This window comes from Cervus canadensis, chromosome 26 (genome assembly GCF_019320065.1).
Source record: "Cervus canadensis isolate Bull #8, Minnesota chromosome 26, ASM1932006v1, whole genome shotgun sequence".
Classification (NCBI taxonomy): Eukaryota; Metazoa; Chordata; class Mammalia; order Artiodactyla; family Cervidae; genus Cervus; species Cervus canadensis.
Window position 1 is genome coordinate 20,720,675 of NC_057411.1, and position 24,508 is coordinate 20,745,182.

At 38.4% G+C, this 24,508-nt stretch overlaps 1 protein-coding gene across 2 annotated transcripts; it reads right to left on the reverse strand.

Moving 5' to 3' along the window:
* Window positions 1-6,989: 6,989 nt before the first annotated feature.
* On the reverse strand, window positions 6,990-24,495 carry GNRHR (gonadotropin releasing hormone receptor). 2 transcript variants are annotated; one of them, XM_043448258.1, is made up of 3 exons: window positions 23,904-24,495; window positions 11,202-11,421; window positions 6,990-7,497 (listed from the first exon to the last, which is right to left on the reverse strand). In XM_043448258.1, exons 1-3 carry the CDS (start codon window positions 24,417-24,419, stop codon window positions 7,253-7,255), a joined length of 981 nt encoding a protein of 326 aa, XP_043304193.1. In that variant the 5' UTR covers window positions 24,420-24,495; the 3' UTR covers window positions 6,990-7,252. The 2 variants fall into 2 exon arrangements, with proteins under 2 accessions (XP_043304193.1, XP_043304194.1); XM_043448259.1 differs by having other exon boundaries at window positions 7,257-7,497; window positions 11,202-11,293; window positions 23,904-24,419.
* Between the last annotated feature and the right edge of the window lie 13 nt (window positions 24,496-24,508).

The window sequence follows — 24,508 nt, forward strand, 5'->3', positions numbered from 1 at the left end:
GTAGAGCTGGGTGTCCTCTCTCTGGAGTGCAATGAAGTGTCCAGTAGTGAGTTTTGAGGTGTCCATGGGTTTGCTGTGACTTTTGGCCGCCTGTATTTTAATGCTCAGAGTTATGTTCCTGCATTGTTGGAGAATTAGCTTGGTATGTCTTGCTCTGAAACTTGTTGGCTCTTGGGTGGAACTTGGTTTCAGTGTCGGTATGGAGGCTTTTGGATGAGCTCCTGTCGATTAATGTTCCCTGGAGTCAGGAGTTTTCTGGTGTTCTCAAGTTTTGGATTTAAGCTTCTTGCCTCTGGCTTTCAGTCTTCTTCTTACAGTAGCCTCAGGACTTCTCCATCCATATAGCACCAATGATAAAACATCTAGGTTAATGGTGAAAAGATTGTCCACAGTAAGGGACACCCAGAGAGGGTCACAGAGTTACATGGAGAAGAGAAGAGGGAGGAGGCAGATAGAGGTGGCCAGGAGGAGAAGAGGGGGAATCAAAAGGGGAGAGAGAAATCTAGCCAGTAATCAATTCCCTATTTGCTCTTCACTGTCTTGAACACTCAGAGAGGTTCATGAAGTTATATAGAGAAGAGAAGGGGAAGGAGATAGAGGTGACCTGGAGGAGAAGAGGGGGAATCAAAAGGCGAGAGACAGATCTAGCCAGTGATCAGTTCCCTAAATGTTCTCCACAGTCCAGAGCACCCAAAAAGATTCACAGATTTGGGTAGAGAAGAGATGGGGAAGAGAGGAGATAGAGTTGACCTGGGGGAGAAAAAGGAAAGTAAAAAAGGGGAGAGAGCAATCAAGCCAGTAGTCACACTCCTAAGTAAAAATGGGTACTGAAGATTGGATTCTTAAAGGTACAAAATTGATAACAAAAACCAAGAAGCAAAGATTAAAAATCTGGAGTAGAGGTTAAACTCTTGAAAATACAATATTTAAAAAATTAAACAAAATCACAAAAATTATAAAAAATATATATGAAATTTGCTTTAAAAAGAGAGTCTTTTTTTTTTTGGCAAGGTATTCAGTTCAGTTCAGTTCAGTCGCTCAGTTGTATCCAACTCTTTGTGACCCTGTGAATCACAGCATGCCATGCCTCCCTGTCCATCACAAACTCCCGGAGTTTATGCAAACTCATGTTCATCGAGTTGGTGATGCCATCAGGCCATCTCATCCTCTGTTGTTCTCTTCTCCTCCTGCCCCCAATCCCTCCCAGCATCAGGATCTTTTCCAATGAGTCAACTCTTCACATGAGGTGGCCAAAGTACTGGAGTTTCAGCTTCAGCATCAGTCCTTCCAATGAACACCCAGGACTGATCTCCTTTAGGATGGACTGGTTGGATCTCCTTGCAGTCCAAGGGACTCTCAAGAATCTTGTACAACACCACAGTTCAAAAGCATCAATTTTTTGGTGGCAAGGTATTAGTAGGTTATAAAAATGAAAATTAAAGGAGTAATAAAGAACTTAAAATTTAAAAAAATTAAAAAATTTTTTAAAATGATAATAGTGAAAAATATCTAGGAATTTCTCTGGAGTTGTTGAGGGCAGTGTTGGGTCAGTTCAATTTCAGATGATTCCTTGGTCCAGCTTATACTTCTTCTCAAAGTCTATAGTCCCCTTCCAATGTAGTCAATGCTAACTATAGGGATTTAATCTGTTGCACCTGTCACTTCCAGAGCAGTTCCCTCTTTGTTTATTCTGGCTTCCTCTGTTTGCAAGTCTCTTCAGTGTCTAATTTCTGCCCTGACACAAGGGGGCGAAGGTGGTCACTTATTTCGTCTCACTTGTTCAGTTGTGCTGCAGGGAGGGAGGAACTCTGCAAACAAATCTCACTGGCGTGCGTGGGGAGTGCTCACAGTATCTGGGCCACACTGGGTTTGCCGCCGCTCACGGCGTGTGTACTTTCCCAGTCTACACTGCTCAGGCTCCAGGTTGCTCTGCAAGGTAACTGCCTAAAGCGGTCTTTGGGTTGCGTGCACTTCCCAGGTCTAAGCCGCTCAGATTCAGGTTCTCAGGTACTCCACAAAGGCACAGATTCAGTTGGGCCTGCGTTTTGTGCCCTTCCCAGGTCCGAACAGCTCAGGCGACCAGGTGCTTGGCAAGTGCACTCTCCCAGCTGGGCGGTGTGTCTTATCACCTCCCTGGTCCCAGCCCCTCGGCTTCCTGGGTGCTCCGCGAGAGCGCTGCCTCGGGTGTGCCGTGTGTCTCCTCTGGGGAGCTGATCTCTGACTGCGACCCTCATGGCAGATGTCAACCGTCCAAGATCCCAGCAAGACTTCGTTAGTAACTGGGAGCTTGCTCACAGGTTGGTAGAGGATGCGGTCTCTGGGGCCAACATTGCCCCTTGCCTTCCAGCTGTGACTGTCTCCCTCCTGCCTCTCTGCTCCAGTGGGGGGAGGGGCCGGTCCGGGACTGGCTAGCTCTCCTCTACTATTTGCTCAATCCTTTGTTTTGTGAGCAGGCCAGGCTGTGCCTCCGAGCTTTTCATGGGAAAGTTCTCTCTCTCTCTTTTTTTTCCTTCTGGCTATCCTGCAGTTCCCTGGTGGCTCAGACAGTAAAGTGTCTGCCTACAATGCAGGAGACCTGGGTTCAATCCCTGGGTTGGGGAAGATCTCCTGGAGAAGGAAATGCCAACCCACTCCAGTATTCTTGCCTGGGAAATCCTGTGGACAGAGGAACCCTGAGGGCTATACACCATGAGGTCACAAAGAGTCAGACACGACTGGGCGACTTCACTTCTTTTTTTATTTTTTATCCTGCAGTTAAGATTGCTATCTCATGTTAGCTCCCTCAGATTGTCCTCAGGGCATTCAGGCCTGGTCCCCACCCTATGCCTGCAGCCCGCACCTCCCTGTTCAGCTCCGGCTTGCTGCTGGTGGACAAGGGTCTGGGCTACCTCTCTGCTGGGAGTCATGGCTAGGCCCGTAATCTGTGGGTTCTTTTTTTCTTTCCTCCCAGTTATGTTGCCCTCCGAGATTCCAAAACTTCCACAGACCTACCAGTGAGAGGGTTTCCTAGTATTTGGAAACTTCTCCTTCACGACTCCCTCCCCAGGATGGGTCTCTGTCCCTAACTCCTTTGTCGCTCTTTTTATCTTTTATATTTTGCCCTACCTCCTTCCGAAGAGAAGCCTTTCTGGGTGCCTGGTATCCTCCCCCGGCATTCAGAAATTGTTTTGTGGAATTTGCTCAGCATTCAAACGATCTTTTGATGAATTTGTGGGGGAGAAAGTAGTCTCCCCATCCTATTCCTCTGCCATCTTCGAACCACCCTTGGATTTTGATTTTGAAAAATAATAAAATCTGTTCTTTTCACTTAGGGCTACATTTATTGTTTAATTGCTATCATGTAATTACTATATTTAGCCTTTATTCTTTTTGTTTAAATTGTGTGCTATTTAAACTTTGTGATATACTTAGTTCTGATTTTGAGAAGGTAATTGGTGATTATAGCTGGCACTTCTGACCTATGATCCCCAAAACAGTCCCCTCTTGTTCTCACAAAACAAGAAAAAAGAAAAAGAGAGAGACAGAGAGAGGGAAAAAAAGAACTAATTAAAAAAAATTATCAGGTGACTAAGTGTTCAGGGAAACTGAGTGCTGCTCTCTGTAAGATAAAACATATCCTTAAGGTGTTTGGGGTGGTCCTTTTCTCCTTTGCTAGTGATTAGTTTAGGGGTGGTCATGTGCTCCAATTCTAGCCAGTTTAAGAGGGAGTGCTGAGGGTTCTGGCCAGGAGAGAAGCACAGTGAGAGGCCACCCTTTCTTTATGCCTTTAAGACTCCTAGTAGGTGACAACTAACTTCTAATCAGTAAAGTAAAGCCTAGAGGAAGTAGAGAAAATGATTCAAAGCTCTGAGCTAACCAACTCTGCATGCTTTCTTCTGGACTTCCTGTAACATGAAATGAAAACACATAATCTCTAGTCTGACATTTCTATTACAACAGAAAGCACTCTAACAGAAGCAGCACGAAACAAAAGTCATACAAACACACACATATAGTATTTATTTTACCTTTTTCTCATTACAGAAGCAGTATATGTCTATTTTGGAAATTTAGGATGCAGGTATTCACAAGAAAGAAAATTTTTTAAAATGAGAGATAACTATGTCAACACTTTTTGCATACATTCTGTTGTTCCTATGCATGCAATTTGTATATTATATAATTTAAAAATTAAGCTAATTGTTTTACACCTAATTTTTAAATAGCTAAAAGAACTAAAGATTTAAATCAATTAATCCTAATTAGAGATTAAATTGAATCTTAATTTTATTTAGTTTCCAAAAACACAATTTATAATAGTTAGACAAGCTTTAGGAATTGGTTTGACACTGAAACTAGGCTAAAGATAAAACAAATGAATTTCAGATGTATTTTAACAGATGAAATGTAAATGTATTTTAACACAAATATTATATCTTTGAGGCTACCAAGTAAGTTCTGAGACCCAGGGCACCTAAAATTTTTTTCTAGTTCGTTTACACTGATTTATGCTCCTGGGAAGATAATGTTTGTGGTACCTCAACAATTTTTGGTTTGTTTATTTTTAGCTATGGTATCTCTGTTTTTTAGACTGAAGTTGAATTTGTGCAATCTTTGTTTAATTCATTGTTGTTTGTTCATGTTATGTATAACTAAATTGAATTGCAAGAGGAAATCCATTTTTTTAACCAGTTTTATATGCTAAATAGATGAAAAGACAGCCAAGATAGACTCTTAATTATCTGATACATTTGATTACAGAAGATACAAGGAATCCTCATCTTTTATTATGCCTGAAAATAGAGTAAATGACTATAATATCAAATATTAAATACTCTTTGTTGAGTGACATACTTTTAACTTAAAAGTTACATTTACCTTTTGCACTATTAATTTTGGTTTACATCCATATTCACATTATAATTTACATACCACAATATTTTATAATAATATAGTTATTTCTGCAAAGTTTTTCATACATTTGTAGCCTTAAGAGAGTTTCCAAGGTTAACATGATGAGTGATCAAATTGAAATTCAGTTTCAATATTATTATGTATATGTAAACACAGTCCATGTGGTCAAGACTGCACAAACAGGTGAATACATTCTGATACATTTTTATAATAAACTTCTTTATAAATATACAAGATCAGTTGGGAATTCTTAATTTTTGTGTGTGACATTGCTTCTTTGGCAGCCTGAATTGGCTTATAAACTCCTCTCAGGATAATGTTTTTAAGTGTGTAAAATAATAGAAATAGGAATCAAAGAAAAGGTGTCCCATTGAAATAGTTTTGTGCATGGAGCACAGATTAAAAACACCTGCACAAAGATTTTGAATAGCCCTTTAGGTAATATATTAAAAAAAAAAATGCCTGAGAACATATCTAAATATGTTCCCTAAAAACAGTTCCATGAACAAAGCCAAACTGACATATGTTTTATAAACACATATCTACTAAAGCCCTTAGATTGTATCTCATATATTTTTGCTTTTAAATCCACACATCAGAATTGTTATAAGTTTATGAGTAAGAATATGCATGATAAAGAGACAAGGAAGAAGAATGATTTTGTTGTGACTTATCTATATATTCCTGTGTCATCTAGCAGAACTGTATATTCTTGGTATCAATATACACACCTTTAAAGTTAACTTTGTGTATTTTAGCACTTTACAAATTATGAGTCCATCCTAATTCAGTTGTGGAGTTGGGTCATTGATTGGCTAATTAAAGGTATGAGTTTAGTAAAAAGAAGATGTGAATGAAAAAAAGTTGGAAAATGAAGACAGAATTAATGAAGACAGAATTGGAAAATAATATAGAATGTGGGGGGAAAAAAAACACCACACCCTACAAAACTAAAAGACAAAGTATAAGGAGAGAAAAATAAGGAAAGTAAAGACCTACCATTAGTTTAATTAGCAATTTACTTTCCATGGTTACACAAGGCCTGGAATGTGTGGAAATTACATTTCAACTTCAGTGTGGCAGTACATATCACATGTGAATAAAGTAATATTTTACCTGTTTAAAAAAATAAACAGTGGTTGAGTTTAAGTCCCTTATATAGTTTTCTTATTTAGTGGATACTAAAGAACCCTTTCATACTATTCCCCTTTTCATGGACTGTGTGGAAACAGGCCTGAATTAAAAGAGGTATTGTGCCAACATATTTTGGAAACCACACCATTTAATGCGAATATCAGTGGATGTTAGTTACACATTTACAGAGAGGTTTTCTTTTCCTTTTTCTAATACTCTTCTGCCTTGCCTCTATTACTCTTTTGACTTGTAATAATGAGACTGAGGTTTTTCAGAGTTCATTTTACATACCAAATAATATTTTGCTTGTGCATTTGCTTGATCTCTCTCTCTCTTTTTTTTTTTTTTTTGGTGATTTGTGGATTATGGATTTAGACAGATCAGAAGACAGAAAAAATCCATCATCTTAAAAGAGAGGATATATTATTTATAAAACATAATCACTATAAATCTTTTCTTGATTGTATATTAAAACAATGTTGTTATTACTGCACTTAATTACCACAAACTCCATAGACCACATAGCTGACAGGAATGTTCTATCCCCCAGTCCAAATCTGAACCCCTCTGAAACTCCCTTTTATATGGAGGTACTTCACAACCTGTACCAGGTGAAGAATGGGATGAAGGAAAACTATAAGTCTTGTCAAGTTGAAGGAGTGGACAGTGGGTTGGTTGCTGAATACCCCAAATGTCAGAATGCTTTTGAAGCCAAGGAAAAAATTAGATTCATTGCAATTTTTCTTAACCCACAGGAGGAAAAACTGATCATATGAGCAGGGGAAATACTATCTGTGCTTTATGTATTTATTATCTTAGCATAAGATTGTAATTGTTGCTAAGCCCCTTTGCAGTAAAAGATCTGTGTTTCTCAGTGTTAATTTTTGGCATTTGTTTGCCTTAGGCCGTGGCTATTTTAAATATTTATATATTATTATACAAGAATAAAGTGACTAAAAAATCCATATAATGTGTTATAGGAGTTCAGAAAGCAAAGAGATTAAATCAGAAATGCGTGATTAAGTGAAAATATTTCATTATTTTTCGTGAAAAAATCTTTTCCTTGTAATTGAGTTTCTGTGATTTCTAAAGGAAGAAGCGTAATATTACATTAAACTCTGCTTTATTTATGTGTAAATATGTCATAATATGCTTTGTGTTTCTCATTCCCAAAAGGGGAAATTCATCACTTTGCCTTTCTTTGACTTTCTATGCAGTCTAACAATTATAGAGAGAAATATCCATATATAAGTGGATCAAAGCATGGATTTAAAAAAGCAAAGAGAAAGAAGAAGTGGTTTACTGGATCTGACACCCTGTTTACCATGTCAGGATCAAACCAATACCAAATTCCAAGTACATAATAGGGCGTCCAGCAGACAGTAAACGAAGTGGCAAATGCAACCGTCATCTTTAGGGTCCTCAGCCGAGCTCGTGGTATATTGTTCTTGGACTGATTCAGTTGTAGTTCTTTTAAACAGAGAAAATAGAAGGTGTTTTTAATGATCAGTTTTATTACAAAGCCAAAATAGAGAAATAGGAAGAGAGAGTAGTAATTCAACCTGGTGAATATAATGGAGGCAAATTGCTAGTATTTTTAATAATGACAATGGGTTCCCTGGTGGCTTAGAGGGTAAAGCGTCTGCCTGCAATGCAGGAGACCTGGGTTCGATCCCTGGGTCGGGAAGATCCCCTGGAGAAGGAAATGGCAACCCACTCCAGTACTCTTGCCTGGAAAATCCCATGGGCGGAGGAACCTCGTAGGCTACAGTCCATGGGGTCACGACTGAACGACGACAAGACACATGCTTGCAAAGCATGTTTATATTTCAAGTTTTCCACTCTGCTACATAATAAATAGAAATATTAAAGATAGTAATGCTCTTAAAATTAATTTTCCATCAAACTAGTAAGGATTTGAAATATGAGGTTACTCAAATTCTTCAAATATAAATTTAAGAGAGTAGACTGAGGTTGAACTGAATTTAATTATCTCCCTTTTGGTTGTTATGCCAACAGAGCAACATTTATTTTATAAATTTATAACTTTTCACCTTTCCTGACTGACCAAGCAGGAAGCCCTGTTGCCATCATAGGAGGTGATGTAAGCTTGGTGCAGGCAAGAAACACGTGCACTGGATTGGTGTCAGAATCCTAGTCAGCATTAAGGACATTTAAGGAATAATACACAATGGAGGAGTTGAAGGACATTAGCTCACCTCTTCTTATAGAAACAGCAAAATCAAAACTAACTGCTGAACAACCATCAACAACAACAAAAAACCACTGGAACCTACCAAAGAAGATACCCTACATCCAAAGATAAAGAAGGAGACACAATGAGATGGTAGGAGGGGTGCTGCTGCTGCTAAGTCGCTTCAGTCGTATCTGACTCTGTGCGACCCCATAGACGGCAGCCCACCAGGCTCCCCCGTCCCTGGAATTCTCCAGGCAAGAGTACATTGGAGTGGGTTACCATTTCCTTATCCAATGCATGAAGGTGAAAAGTGAAAGTGAAGTCGCTCAGTCGTGTCCGACTCTTCGTGACCCCATGGACTGCAGCCCACCAGGCTCCTCCGTCCATGGGATTTTCCAGGCAAGAGTACTGGAGTGGGGTGCCATTGCCTTCTCCAGGAGGGGTGCAATAGTGATAAAATCGAATTCCATACACACCAGGTGGGTAACCCACAAACTGTAAAATAATAATTAGACCACAGAAACTCTCCCACAGGAGTGAATGTTCTGAGTCCCACATCAAGATCCCCAGCCTGGGGGTCTGGCAATAGGAGGAGCCCCCAGAGAATCTGTCCTTGAAGATCATCAGGGTTTGATCTTAGGAGTTAAACAGGACTGGAGGAAACAGAAACTCCTCTATTGGAGGGCACACACAAAGTCTTGTGAGTACTAGGACCCAGGTTAAAAATGGGGACCTCATAAGACACTGAGTTAGGTTTGCCTGCTAGTATTGGAGGGTCTCCTGAGGAGGCAGGGGGTGGTTGTGACTCACTGTGAGGACAGGGACACTGACTGTGGTAGTTCTGGGGAGTACTCGTTGGTACTCATTAGTCCAATTAGCACAGTGAGTTCAAGGACTCATTAGTCCTCTGGAAGGCTGCCATTTTCACACACTAAACTCATGAACTAACTTATGTGATTGGATGTGTGAAGGCACACTCATATCTTTGAAAGTCCACAACTTGGTTTGTATATAGAGGATTTACTGTATTTAAAGTGATGAAAAGAAGGAACCCATAACCAAAAGTACTCTGCTCAGCAAGGCTCTCATTCAGATTCGATAGAGAAATCAAAAGCTTCACAGACAAGCAAAAGCTAGTTGAATTCAGCACCACAAGACCAGCTCTGGAGCAGATGCTAAAAGAAGTTCTCCAGGGGGAGAAGAAAAGGTCACAACTAGAAACAAGAAAATTATGAATGGAAATGCTTACTGGTGAAGGCAAACATACAATAAAGGTAGGGAATCATCTGTAGACAAATACGATATCAAAACCATTAACTGTGAGGAGAGCATAAATGCAAGATACTGGAAAGGCATTTGAAATTAAAAGACCTGCAACTTAAAAGTCTTGTTTATATATAGGCTGCTATATCAGAACCTCATGGTAACCACAAACCAAAAATATACAATAGATAACACACACAAAAAAGAAAAAGGAATCCAAACTCAATACTAAAGTGAGTCTTAAATCAGTCCTAAATATTCATTGGAAGGACTGATGCTGAAACTGAAGCTCCAATATTTTGGCCACCTGATGCGAAGAACTGACTCATTGAAAAAAACCCTGATGCTGGGAAAGATTGAAGACAGGAGGAAAAGTGTTGGATGAGATGAGATGAGGATGAGATGAGATGAGATGAGATGGTTGGATGGCATAACTAACATGATGGACATGAATTTGAGCAAGCTCCAGGAGTTGGTGATGAACAGGGAAGCCTGATGTGCTGCAGTCCATGGGGTCCCAAAGAGTCGGACATGACTGAGTGACTGAACTGAACTGAAAGTCATCAATCACAAGAGAAGACAACAAAATAGGAAGGGAAGGAAAAAATTTACAAAACAAACCCCCCAAATATGAACAAAATGGCAATAGGAACATTCATGTCTATAATTATCCTAAGTGTAAACAGATTAAACAGTCCAACCAAAAGACATAGACTGGCTGAGTGGATACCAAAACAAGACCCATATATATGCTGTCTACAAGAGACACCCTTCAGATCTAGGGATACATACAGATGACAAAAGAGTCAGATAAGACTTGGCAACCACCACCACAGACTGAACGTGAGGGGACGGAAAAAGGTATTTATTCAAGGGATGAATACAACAAGGAATTGTTGTATTACAACAAGGAATACAACAAGGGATTATTGTATTGCACAGGGAACACTACTCTGTTCTAAAATAACCTAAATGGGAAAAGAATTTGAAAAAAAAGATACATGTCTATGTATAACTGAATCATTTTGCTGTACATCAGGACTTATTACCATATTGCTAATCAACTATACTCCAATATAAAATTTTAAAAATTCATACATTTGTTTTTGAGAATGCAACAGATTCCTGGAGCAAAAATGGTACAACCATGTGCGTGGAGTGAAAGATCAAATAGTCAATTGCATGTTCCATAATATTTAGCACACTCAACACACACACCAAAATGTGCATAGTGTGTGGATACACCGTGTGGATACAGGAGATTTGAATGTGATACAGAACAGCTTAACTTTAACAAGTCTATTGGCAACTATATTATGAGTTGTACTTTGCTATATTTTAGGCATCGGGTGTTTGATAGAGTGTTATGATGAACCAGCAGGAACAATTTGCCCATGCTTCTGCTGGGTAAATTAAGTAATTGTCCTTTTAGCTTTAATTCCATGCTGTAAATTTATAATATGGGGAGATATTAAATTACCTCATCTCTAAATTGGGGATAATAAAAGTATTGCCTCATGGGGTGATTCTGAATATTGAAAGAGCTAATTAATGTATGTAAGTTGCTCATAATAGTATCACAATACTATTACAATACAATATAATACTATTACAGGTAAAATAGTATCTGGCACAGCAAGTGCCTCTCCAATTCTCTGGTTGGAGTGTTGCCGTTAACAACTGTCCACCCACAATTAATCTGAGGAATACGTACTGTGGGGATCCTGATGAAGGACACTTGTCAGGGTGAAGATGATTTTTGCATTGCAGATCACCATGATGAGAAGAGGGATGATGAAGAGGCAGCTGAAGGTGAAAAAGTTATAAAAGGCTTGATGCCACCACTGTGGAAAACTGCAGTGTGTTACACATTGAGAGAAACCTTCAGTCTGTCCAGAGTCATCTGCTAAATGGATCATCCCAAAGATGTATAACTGTAGGAGAAAATTTAAAAAATTAAAAAGGGAAGTTGCTTATTCTCAAACAATATTTGCAAGTTTTCTCAGAAGTTTTCTCTTCTGTATTGTACTAATCTTCTAACATGTTGTTGCCCAAAGCAACTGCTAAGCTTCTTGACGTTTGGCTTTTGGCTTCTCTACAAAAAGTTGTAAGTGGATCTTTACTTAAAATATGTTTCAGTAATGTGAATGGATCTGTAGGATTTTGAATTTCTTCCGAAATTATTTCAGCCTTGCAGAACAATCTCTAACCAAAGATTTAAACCTCCTCTGTATTTCAATTTCAGATGCTATTATGATGAGTAAAATTTTTGCAAGTGATTTTATTGTTAAATCTGCAGCACAAAAAACTGTCTGGCATTGAGAGTATGCCCTCAAAATAAATATTTAAATTTTATTTTTGAAACATAAGATCTCATTAAAATGGTCAGAAACATGTACAGACAGTTCATTAAAAAAGGGTATAACAGTGACCCTTGAGCATATAAAAACATATTTTCAACCTCACTTACGATAAGAGCAGTGTCAATCAATTAAAGCTACACTGATATGCCATTTCCCACTATCACATTCGGCAAAATTAAAAAAAACAGTAACACACTCTCATGGCAAGGCTATAGGGAAACAGAGACTCTCATACATTGTTAATGGGCATGCAAATTGGTACAATCATTAAGGAGAGGAATTTGGCAATAATTAGTATACATTTGTACTTACCTTTGACTCAGCAATCCGACATTCAGGAGTTTACCATGAAGATACACCCCTGCTTCCATTATATGAAAATACATATGCACAAGATTACTCACTGAGGCATTGTTTATAAGTGAAAAACATTGAAAATAATCTAAATACCAATTCATAGAACAGCAGCTGAATAAACTATTGTGGGCCACACAATGGAGTCCTGTACAGTAGTAAAAAAAGAGAAAGGGAAATTTCTATCTGAAGGTGTGTGTGTGTATGTACATACATTTATTCTGGCTCTGTGTAGAGAGAGGCTAAGTCATCTAAGACTTACATCTAAGACATCTACAATGTCATCTAAGTAGCAGTGAGCATACCCTGCTCTCCAACACCCAGATTTATTTTCAGTATCATTCTCTACCAAAAGGAATCAGAGCTCATTGGCGAAGTGCGTAATCCCAAGGCTGGGGCAATCAAAGCACAATAAGTCGTTGGAACAGATGCTGTGCCAAAAAGTCTGGAAATGCCCAGAGAGTGGTGGAGCATGTGAAACAATTTTAGGTACCAGCTTAAAAGAGCTCCCATTGGCCAAATCTGGGATAGTTTAAGCATGAAAACAAACAAACAAACCGTGATAGAAAAGAATAAGAGTTCAAATAAAGAAAGAAACCATGACTCCATGCTGATGTAAATGACAAAACAACAATAACAAATACACGGAAAAAGGAAAAATCTCTTTACTATAGGAAGTCAGCTAGTAGATGTAAAAGAAACAATGGAAGTAGTGATTACAATTTTGTAATCACTGTAATAGTAATTGATTCAGGCAAGAATCACCAATGAATGGTAAAAATATGGGTGTAAGTTTGAGGAAAGTAATTTATTTATGTCATCTCAAAGTATCTACCTGTAGAATGCATTGCATTATAAACGGTAAAATAATAACTTTACAGTAGAGAAATAACCAAATAATTAAGCTAACATTGCCAATAATGGGACAGATTGACAGCATCTGCTTCCTTCTAGAAAGCATGAAGAAGAATTCAGAGTCACCCCTTTGATGTTTTTGTTAAAAATCAAATCAGTCCAATCCTAAAGGATATCAATCCTGAGTATTCATTGGAAGGACTGATGCTGAAGCTGAAGCTCCAATACTTGGGTGACCTGATGGGAAGAACTGACTCATTAGAAAAGATCCTGATGCTGGGAAAGATTGAAGGCAGGAGGAGAAGGGGATGACAGAGGACGAGATGGTTGGATGGCATCACTGACTCAATGGACATGAGTCTGAGCAAGCTCTGGGAGATTGTGAAGGACAGAGAAGCCTGGTGTGCTGCATTCCATGGGGTCTCAAAGAGTCGGACACGACTGAGCGACTGAACAACAACGATGTAGACAAAGAATGCCACCTACAATATCAGTAAACAAAGGATGTTGTGTTCATCAAGCTATTAGTCACTGCACTTACCCTCAGGAGTGCTCCCTAAGGAGTGGATTTGGGATGGAGAAAAGTAGAAACGTGGCCCTAGATAGTTAAGGTGATGTATCAAAGGAATGATTTAAATAAGCCCAAACTCTTGCATCTTCCTGTCATTAGAAAAGCACTACATTCATTAACCTGAGATGTATGGTTTTCCTTTAATTAGTGATAATCTTCTGATGTTCTGACTACAGGTTTTTGCTGCAAAGAAGCCTCCTATTAAAAAATCCTGGCTCCTCCATTGCCTCTTATGAATTGGGAGCAATCTGAGAGACTGTCTTCCCGGCTTAAGTTCTCAAAAGTCTACTGAATAAAACATATTTCTCAACTTTTAGGTCGCAGATTTTTTTTTCAGTTGACAAGTGCACAACCTGAATCTACCCCCAAGAAAATATCAGACAAACTCAAATTGAGGGGCATTCTACAAAATAACTGGTCTGCACTCTTCAAAAATGTCAGTGCCATGAAATACAAAGAAAGACCAAGAAACTGTTCTATTTTAAAGGAGACTAAAGAGACAACAGGGCTTCCCAGGTGGCTCAGTGGTAAAGGATCTGCCTGTCAATGCAGAAGACACAGGTTTGATCCCTGGGTTGGGAAGACCCCGTGGAGTAGGAAATAGCTACCCACTCCAGTATTCTTGCCTGGAAAATTCCATGGATAGAAGAGCCTGACAGGCTATAGTCCATGGGGTCAGAAAGAGTTGGACACAACTGAACATGCAAGCAAAGAGACAAGGCGACTGAACTTCTCACATAATCTTGAATTTTCTTTCATTAAAGGGGATATTATTGAGACAGCTGAGATATGAATAGGGCATATAGATTAAACAGTAGTACTGTTCAATTCAGTTCAGTCACTCGTGTCTGACTCTTTGCAACCCCATGGACTGCAGCACGCCAGGCTTCCCTGTCCATCACCAACTCCCGGAGCTTGCTCAAACTCATGTCCATCGAGTCAGTGATGCCATCCAACCATCTTATCCTCTGTCGTCCCCTTCTCCTCCTGCCTTCAATCTTTTCCCGAATCAGGATCTTTTCCAAGGAGATCTTCGCATCAGGTGGCCAAAGTATTGGAGCTTCAACTTCAGCATCATTCCTTCCAATGAATATTCAGAACTGATTTCCTTTAGGATTGACTGGTTTGATCTTCTTGCAGTCCAAGGGACTCTCAAGAGTCTTCTCCAACACCACAATTCAAAAGCATAAATTCTTTGGCACTCAGAAGTACTGTATTAATGTTAATTTCCTGATTTTGATACTTTATGTTGTGCTTATGTGCTAGAAAAAATACACTGAGGTATTGAGAGAGACGTCATGTCTGAATTTTTAAACAATCCGTAAAAACATGCATACAAGAGAGAGAATAAACAAATAAGCAAATATAGCAAAATGTTAATATTTGGGGAATCTGAGGGAAAAGTACCCTAGAAATCTTTGTATGAGTCTTGCAACCTTTCCCTAAGTGTGAAATTATATTAAAAAAAGAACTAGTTGAATCAACAATTAAGGAAACAATGCAAGTGGTTTTCACAAACAAGTTGTAGTCGACATTCATTCATTCTTTCCCAATTTGTCAAGCACACTTCTTACCTCATAATTTCAAAAATTTTCTACTGAAAAACTTCATTTTACCTTGAAACATCGTTAAAATGAAGAGATAAGAGTGCCCAAGAGCTTTAAAAATGATAACAAGTTAATTCAAGCAAAAATGTTTGCAAGATTTTTTTTGAAGTTTTAAGCAAGTGAGGGAAAGAATTCATTTTATTTAGTTGTTGATTGAATAAGTAAACTTAAATTACATTTAGTTAATTTAATAAACTCAGAATTTCTTTCCTTTTGGGAGTGGCAGAGTGGAAAGAGTATACCTTAAAAAAATAGTTTTTCCTCTTTGCTTGTAGAGTAGAAAAACTTTAATAAATATAAAATATAATAAACAAAATAAATACAGATATAATAAGATCTAAGTACGTATAATATAAAATACAAGCCTATTTCTTTTATTTGTAATTAAAATGCTGATTTTCAGTTTCTGATCTTTTCAGCTTCAAGGGCAAACAAGAATTTTAAGTTAATCCACTAGAGGGCGCCCAATGATCATGCTGCCGCTGCTGCTAAGTCGCTTCAGTCGTGTCCTACTCTATGTGACCCCATAGACCGCAGCCCACCAGGCTCCCCCGTCCCTGGGATTCTCCAGGCAAGAACACTGGAGTGGGTTGCCATTTCCTTCTCCAATGCATGAAAGTGAAAAGTGAAAGTGAAGTCGCTCAGTCGTGTCCGACTCTTCGTGACCCCATGGACTGCAGCCCACCAGGCTCCTCCGTCCATGGGATTTTCCAGGCAAGAGCACTGGAGTGGGGTGCCATTGCTTTCTCCGAGTGATCATATTATCGATCTTAAAGTCAAGAAAAGCAAGTTCAGCTAATTCTATTTTATGATCCAGGTCAGTTTTTCCCATGTTACAAAGTGACCCTTTCAGTTTTCCATAATTCTTTGCAAACTGACCTTATATAAAGTTGAGTTTTGAATTTGACCCAACAGGTGTTGTGAATTGAAATCTTTGGAAGGGTTTTTCCACATAGACCCTGAGAGTCTTCTAATTCTTAAAAATCCTTTTTTCTTTCCACCTCCCTAGTCAGCCTTGGAACCAGATAATCTGAATTTGATTTTCTGCTCTGCACTGGGTCACATTTTCACTTTAATAGTTCATATTTTTAAGTTATAATGATGAATCTTTCAATAAAAAGGACGTTATAGTACTATGATTTGAATTTGGTTTTCATCTTTATGTAATGAATGCTTGTTTTTAAAGCAACTCCTTGGTCATAAAACTATACTAGGTACACTCTGTCATGAAAGATGAACTAAATATATCGTGCTATCAAAGAATTAAATATTTCTTAGGGGAGATACCCCATGTATGTGACAACTGTAATTCTCAATACACTGTGACAAGTTCTGAAGGGGAGTTATAGTGTTATGAAAATTCAGAATTTTACTCACCCACAAACTAATTTGTTTTAGGCTTCATTCAGTTTATTTTCAACTCCAAGACCATGTTCATTTGAATGGTTAAAATAGGGATACACTTTACTTCCGGTGATTCTTTCATACTTGGATGTTATTTTAAAAATTTCTTTGTTTCTCCTCTCTCATGCCTGGCCCTGGTTCTCATCAGTGTTTCCTTTATTTTGCCCTAAACAATAGCAGCCTGTTCTCCACCTTTGCAGTCCCTTGCAGATGCTATTCCTCTTAGCATATAATTTTTAACCTTTGCTTTACCCCGTACTAGTGACATCATGACTTAATCCTTCCAAAGGTGATTATCTTCAGATGTTGTGCTTTAGGTTCGTCTTGGGATTTCCTGGTGGCTAAGACAGTAAAGAATCCGTCTGCAAAGTAGGAAACCCGGGCTCGATTCCCGGGTTGGAAAGATGCCCTAGAGAAGAGAATGGCTTCCCACTCCAGTATTCTTGCCTGGAAAATTCCATGGACAGAGGAACCTGGTGGGCTAGGGAGATATACATAGTATTTAACTCTAGGACTGTCATGACAATTAACAAGTGAATACTTGCAAAGCACCTAGAGTAATGCCTGGCCCACAGTTAGCACTATATAAATCATAGCCATTATGAAAATTTTTTTGAGGCACAGAATTTATAAATATATATTGCATATGTTTGCATATTTATAAATTTATGCCATATTTTTCACTTGACTATTTATTCTCACCTTAAGATTTTCCTGCCTTTTCCTTCTCTAGCCTCTTACAGGAAAAAAGAGACAGTATTGCACATAGTGATATAATGATATACATGCATGCTCAGTAGCTCAGTCGTGCCCAACTCTTTGTGACCACATGGACTATAGCCTACCAGGCTCTTCTATTCATGTAATTTTCCAAGTGGGTTGGAAATCCTGGTGGTTAGGATTCTAGGCTTTCACTGCTGAGGCCTGAATTCAATCCTGCTAGGGGAACTGAGATCCTTCAAGGTGCGCAGCATGACCAGAGACAAACAAAAAAACAAAAAGCAACACAGAAGTGTTTAACACAATTCCTGGCAGATATTTATGTACTGAATATTATTTATCAAAATCATTATCACCATTATTGTTATTTCTGCTACTAGTATGCTATTACTATGTTCCAGTAACATTTTTGGCATATTGTACACGTGTAATGAGTATTTATTGAATTTAAGCTGCTTGTGGGTCTTCCCAGGTGGCGCTAGTGGTAAAGAATACTCCTGCCAATGCAGGAGACATAAGAAATGCCAGTTCGATCCCTGGGTCAGGAAGATCCCCTGGAGGAGGGCATGGCAACCCACTCCAGTATTCTGGCTTGGAGAATTCCATGGACAGGGGAGCCTGGCGGGCTACAGTCCATGGGGTCGCAAAGAGTCAGACATGATTGAAAGGACAGCATGGACAGAGCATGAACAAGCTGCCTGTCAAGTTCGGAAGAGCCTGCCAGCATTGTAAATTCTGTGTGTAACAGGCAAGCCTCCACATTTATTCAGACCACACATCTTCACACCAAAGCATAAAGGAATACTCATATACGACAGAGCCTCCAAATCTGTGGGTTCCACATCTGCAGAGTCAACCAACTGCAGATGGAAAAATATTCAGGAAATTTTTCTTAGAAAGTTCCGAAGAGCAAGACTTGAACTTGGAAAGCTCCAGCAACTGTCTATATAATATTACATTGTATTTACAATTATTTGCAGAGCATTTACATTGTATTGTATATTATAAGCAATCTAGAGATGATTCAAAGTATATAGGAGGGTGTACATAGGTTACAGGCAAATACTATACTGTATTTTTTAGGAGGGACTTAAGCATCTGGGAAATTTCTTATCTGAGGCCGCCATGGTGGGGAAGGAGGATGTCTAGGAAAAAATCCCCTGGGGATATCGAGGGTGACTGCATTTTCTCTGCAGGCCTGGGTTACCTACAGAATTAAAAAGCTGTCAACATATAATTGTCCCTAGTAGCACAGAGAAACTAGTGATGTGAACTCTCTCTGCAAATAATCTGCTGCTCTGGAATTCTTGTGGTCTTAGATGGCTGTCATCAGAAACCTTGCGTATTTTAATTGTTTATGGACACACCAAATTCAGGAAATGTTTTCTCCTTAACGTGCACCTACTGGCCTAACCACAGAAAGTCTTAAGTCAGATATCCTTTCAAGTCCTGTTGGCTGTCTTGCCTTGCCTTCCTCTCCCTTCCTACTTTTCTTCCTTTTTTATCCTACTTTTAGAAACAGTACCTCCAAGACTTGAATCATTATGCTCTGGCATATAAAGCTTTTAGAGTGAATAATACAGCTTAGTGACTAGGGAGGACATTGGCCAAATTTACTTATCAGTCAGAATAAATGTCATAATTTTGAGAAATATGAAGCAATCTTTACATAAGCAATTTTGTTTGCTGTTTCTTAAATAATTATTTTATTTTCATATTCATATTTCCCTAATACTTTTTTCTCCTGACTTCAAAAATCCTATTATGAAGGAAGTAATTAAGGTAGGAAAAGGGGAAGGAATGAATAGTAATGCGTTTTTAACTTTATCCTTGAAGTCTTATATGTGATTGTGTATATCTTACTCTTTATAGCACTTTTTACAATTACCCTTTTAAACTTGGTTAAGTAATTTACTCAGATAGCTGGTAAGAGACAGCACTGAGATTTATTTATTTATTTTTTTCCATTTATTTTTATTAGTTGGAGGCTAATTACTTTACAATATTGTAGTGGGTTTTGTCATACATTGACATGAATCAGCCATGGATTTACATGTGTTCCCCATCCCGATCCCCCCTCCCACCTCCCTCTCCACCCAATCCCTCTGGGTCTTCCCTGTGCACCAGGCCTGAGCACTGGTCTCATGCATCCAACCTGGGCTGGTGATCTGTTTCACCCTAGATAATATATATGTTTCGATGCTGTTCTGTTGAAACATCCCACCCTCGCCTTCTCCCACAGAGTCCAAAAGTCTGTTCTGTACATCTGTGTCTCTTTTTCTGTTTTGCATATAGGGTTATCGTTACCACCTTTCTAAATTCCATATATATGTGTTAGTATGCTGTAATGTTCTTTATCTTTCTGGCTTACTTCACTCTGTATAATAGGCTCCAGTTTCATCCATCTCATTAGAACTGATTCAGATGAATTCTTTTTAATGGCTGAGTAATATTCCATGGTGTATATGTACCACAGCTTCCTTATCCATTCATCTCCTGATGGGCATCTAGGTTGCTTCCATGTCCTGGCTATTATAAACAAGCACTGAGATTTAAAACCAGCTTTGTTTAAATCCCACTGCCTTTCAGACTTCCAGGGATATCTGAGGTCTTCAGAGACTAGGACTGGAGCTGGTGAATGGTCAAACAGAGGACTGGGGCTCCCTTATCCCCATTTGACCAGAGCAACTCCACTTATATCTGTTTCATTTATTGAAGCTCCATACAGCATTTCATTTTAAATAAAATTCAATTACAAGCAAAAGTATAAAATTTTGGTCACAGTACACTGAAAGTTCTGAAAATATATCCCCAAATCATCACAGAACTTTGAGGTGATCAGCAAGGTGGAAAAGCAAGGTGGTCAGTTTGAAAGTTGGTCATTCTGAACTCTAGCAAAATGTCATAAATTCTCAGGTTCCTGGGAACATGACAACTAGCTTGTTAGTTTTTTTTTCTTTTTTCCAACCTAGCATGAATTAATCAAGTGATGATTATATATATATACATGTATATACCAAAGGATGAATCCAATCTTAAAGGACATCAATCCTGAATATTCATTAGAAGGACCAATGCTGAAGCTGAAACTCCAATACTTTGGCCACCAGATGGGAAGAGCTGACTCATTAGAAAAGACCTTGATGCTGGGAAAGATCGAAGGCAGGAGGAGAAGGGGATGACAGAGGATGAGATGGTTGGATGGCATCACTGACTCAATGGACATGAGTTTGAGCAAGCTCCGGGAGTTGGTGAAGGACAGGGAAGTCTGGTGTGCTGCAGTTCATGGGGTTGCAAGGAGTTGAACACAACTGAGCAACTGAACAATAGCAACCAAAGGATGAAAATTAAAAGTCATCCTTTCAAACTCCTTTTAAATTAGCCGCGACAGGATGTGCTTTTGTCAATGGGCTTTGTGGAGCGCGGTGAAGCGTGAGCTGTACCCACTTTGTCACACAGCCTTCAAATCAAAAGCCTTTCCTGTCTCTTGTCTTCCCCATCACACACACATAACATTAGTCACAGGGTTGAAGCCTCTTTTATTCAGAGACAAAGAGCAGAGAGCTATAATAAAAAGATAAACTGGACTTAACAAAAAGACAGAAGTTCAACAGGTCAAGTGGCATTGGGCAAACAATTAATCCTTTTAAGTGAATACTTTTCAGACTGCGGGTTGTACCCATCAGTTGGTTGTAATCAGTAATAAAAAATGAAATGGAACAGAATAGAGTATTTATTTTATGAAAACTTTTCTCAATTATAGGTCTATGAGACATCGATTAAGTCTTTATGTAGTGTGTATTTCTTTCTTTCCATTTCTGTCAAGAAGGTTTGAAGGACATTGATTCCAAAGGCTCTCTTTGAATGGTCTTTTTTATGTGAAATGGGGATAATAGTGTAGCTTTTATGTACCTCACAGAGTCAATGTAAATACCAAGTAAGATTATGAATGTGAGGTCTTTCAGGAAACTTCAGCAAAGTGCTTTATCAATTTAAAGTGCTGCTGAAAGCAAGGATGAGTCATTTGTTTTACAAAATGAAATAACGTCATGTCTACCATATTCTGTGACTCATATGTAAATTTTCTTATGTACATCATTTTAATAATGTACAACATGATGGCCACAGTTAACACTGATGTATGATGTTTAGAAAAGTTGTTAGAGTAAATCCTAAGAGTGCTCATCACAAGGAAAGAAAATTTTTTTCTTTTCTTTTCATTGTGTCAATATGAGATGATGTAAGGAGTTAGCTAAAACTATTGTGCTAATCATTTCACATTATGTGTAAATCAAGCTATCATGCTGTACACATTGGGGGATTGGGATGGGGAATACATGTAAATCCACGGCTGATTCATGTCAATGTATGACAAAAACCACTACAATATTGTAAAGTAATTAGCCTCCAACTAATAAAAATACATTAAAAAAAATGAAAAAAAAAACCTACATGGTGATGTATACAGACAGTTTCTCAGAAAACTGAAAATAAACAAAAACAAAAAAATCACTTTAATACTTGCATAAGGCTCATGAAAGTTATATGGCTTCCACATTTTTCTCAGAATTTCCCCCAGCTATCTTCTGTTATATACATCCATTCCACCTCCATTCATTGATTCATCTATCCAAACTTTGTTTTCATTTTAGTAAAAGGTGAAAGGTTTATTTGATCTGAAGAGGAACCAGAGTATCCAAACATTTTAAATTTATATTTTTGTTGGGTGTCTCATTAGGTATTGTGAATATGAATTAAATGGAACACAACAGTTTTCACTATTGTAGCAGCACATATCATAATGGCAAAGACAAACAAGCACATAATTACAGTGTTTTCTGACAAAGAATCAGTGCGCCATGAGGTCATAGGAAAGGCAGCAACCTTGAAATCTAATTTCCTGCTATTGTCAATCTGTCACTTCAGCCAAACAGGTCTCCTTTGAAATTAATCACTTTACAACTTTTGCTGAAAAATACATGTGATCCTTGGCTTATTTTTTCCATTCAAATACATTCATCTTTAAAAACTCAGTTTATCCTACTTTTACCCTTCCTTCACCATTTTAACTCTAATAATTCATCTCTCTCTCTTCTTACACTGGTCATAGGCTTGAAAACTTTTTTGTACATAGTTGTATTCATTTTGTATAGGTTTCATTTCTATAACTGAATGACATTTTCTCCCTGTCTCATCAGTACCTGGTTCAGTGTTAGGAGCCCAACCTGTGTTTATCTTCTCTAAGAAAATTGAAGAATACACAAATACACATCACTCATAGTTCAAAGAAATAAAGTGGAAAATTTCAGAGCATAAACCTTTGCTAAGTAACCTCATTTAAGTGACATATTTGCTAAATTAATTCTTGTATATGCAGTCACTGTGAGAATAATTTTAATATACTTTTCTCAGGGAAATCAAAACATTTTGGTTTTTTTCTGCCATAAAACACACACTGATATACAAAAAATGTTAAGTGAGGAACTGGGGAAACATAGTTATCTAACTTTCTAGTGTCTTGAACTATTTAGTGCATCTTGTGTGGCAGCTCTTGTTTATTTTGTTGTTGTTTGTTTGTTTGTTTTTACGCCAGCTGGCTAGTTTAGAATCTCTAGATAAATTTCTATTTTTAGTGACAAGTTTTTGGAGGATCATGGTAAACTCCGACTTCTTGACACATCCTTGTACCCTGGATTCATCACAGGGCACATTCACACACATAGAGACAACTTGTTCATCTTTGCCATTTTCAAGAACGTGTCATCTTCTTCAGAGATTTGACTGTTGAAGAGGCAGATTCTGAAGATCCATCAACCGGGGTGCCTCTGATGAAGACAGTCTGGAGGTCTACCTGCTTTCTGAAGGAGAGGGCCTTGCCTGCACCAATAGTCATAGAGTTTTGCTAACAGCCTGTTATAGTCTCATCTACCACCAGAAAAAGCTCAAGTCAACCTCAGGGAAATGTTCAAATATCCAAAAGTCTAAGATGCCTCACATTTCCTCTTTATTCAATCCCACCCAGCTGCAAACTGCAGAACATACTAATTGAGGCTAGTTCTCTCTATGCTGCAATGACAGAAGACTCAAGAAGTTCCAAATAAAACAAGTTATGCATACTTTTTACCTATGCAAATTTTATTGTTCCTAAAGATTCTCCCAATTTACCATGTCAACCAGAGTAAAAGAAAATGTAGATGGAAGAATTAAATGAGGATGAGTTCAAATTTGAGAATAGCTTCATTTTGAGGGAGCATTTACTGTGTACCAGAGAGTATGATAGAAAACTTAACAAATTATCCGTTTAATCATTACAAAGGTGCATTAAGTAGACATTACCTCCGTTTTATAAATGCAAGACCTGAAACCCAGAAAGGTTAAGACATTTGCCAAAGGTAACAGGGCAGAGTTATGATTAAATTCCACACTCTGACTTCCAGAGCCCAAGTTCCTAGAGAAAATACAATACTACCTTTGACAACACTTTCATTCAGATTTAGATAGGAAATCTGTATCTCCATAAAAAGTTTGCAATATTGGTTTACCTGTGGTCCAGCAAAGATGCTACTGAGGAGCCAGGCCAAGCCAATCATGAACTGTCCAAGTTTGCTGTTGCTTTTCACTGCTAGAGGCCTGGTGATGGCCAGGGAGCGGTCCAGACTGATCACCACCATCATGAAGGCGGGGGCATACATGGAGAAAAGCTTCAGATAGCTGAGGACTTTGCAAAGGAGCTCTCCAGCATACCATTGAACAGTAATGTTCCACATTCCATCCAGTGGCATGACAATCAGAGTCTCCAGCAGGTTGGCTAAAGTCAAATGTTTTAAAAGTACCTTCATTCTCGAGAGTTTTTTCCTGTTCTCTTTCCTTTGAGTCCAATTCTGAAGTTTCAACAAGAAAGAAGTGTTGAAAATTGTGGAGAGTAGAAAAAGGAAGAAAGTAACTGTTACTCGGATCTTCCCAGATAGCGTCAGGGTGGGGAGGCTGCCCAGCGTTAATGGGATGCTGCTGTTGATGGCTGAACAGTGGTTTTCGTTCTGTTCAGGAGAGTTTGCCATCCTTTATGGCTGAGACAGCTTCAAAACTTGTGTTCTGGCACTTCTGATGTTTTATTGTAACTGCACTTGGAGTCCTATTTTATTTCAGC

Bases quoted from the DNA above. Each gene is read 5' to 3' on its own strand.
- GNRHR (XM_043448258.1), bottom strand. From the start codon at position 24,419: ATGGCAAACTCTCCTGAACAGAACGAAAACCACTGTTCAGCCATCAAC. The intron at 11,422-23,903 runs GTAAACCAATAT...TTTCTCCTACAG, and splicing joins GCATCTTTGCTGGACCACAG to TTATACATCTTTGGGATGAT. The intron at 7,498-11,201 runs GTACGTATTCCT...TCTGTTTAAAAG, and splicing joins CCTTCATCAGGATCCCCACA to AACTACAACTGAATCAGTCC.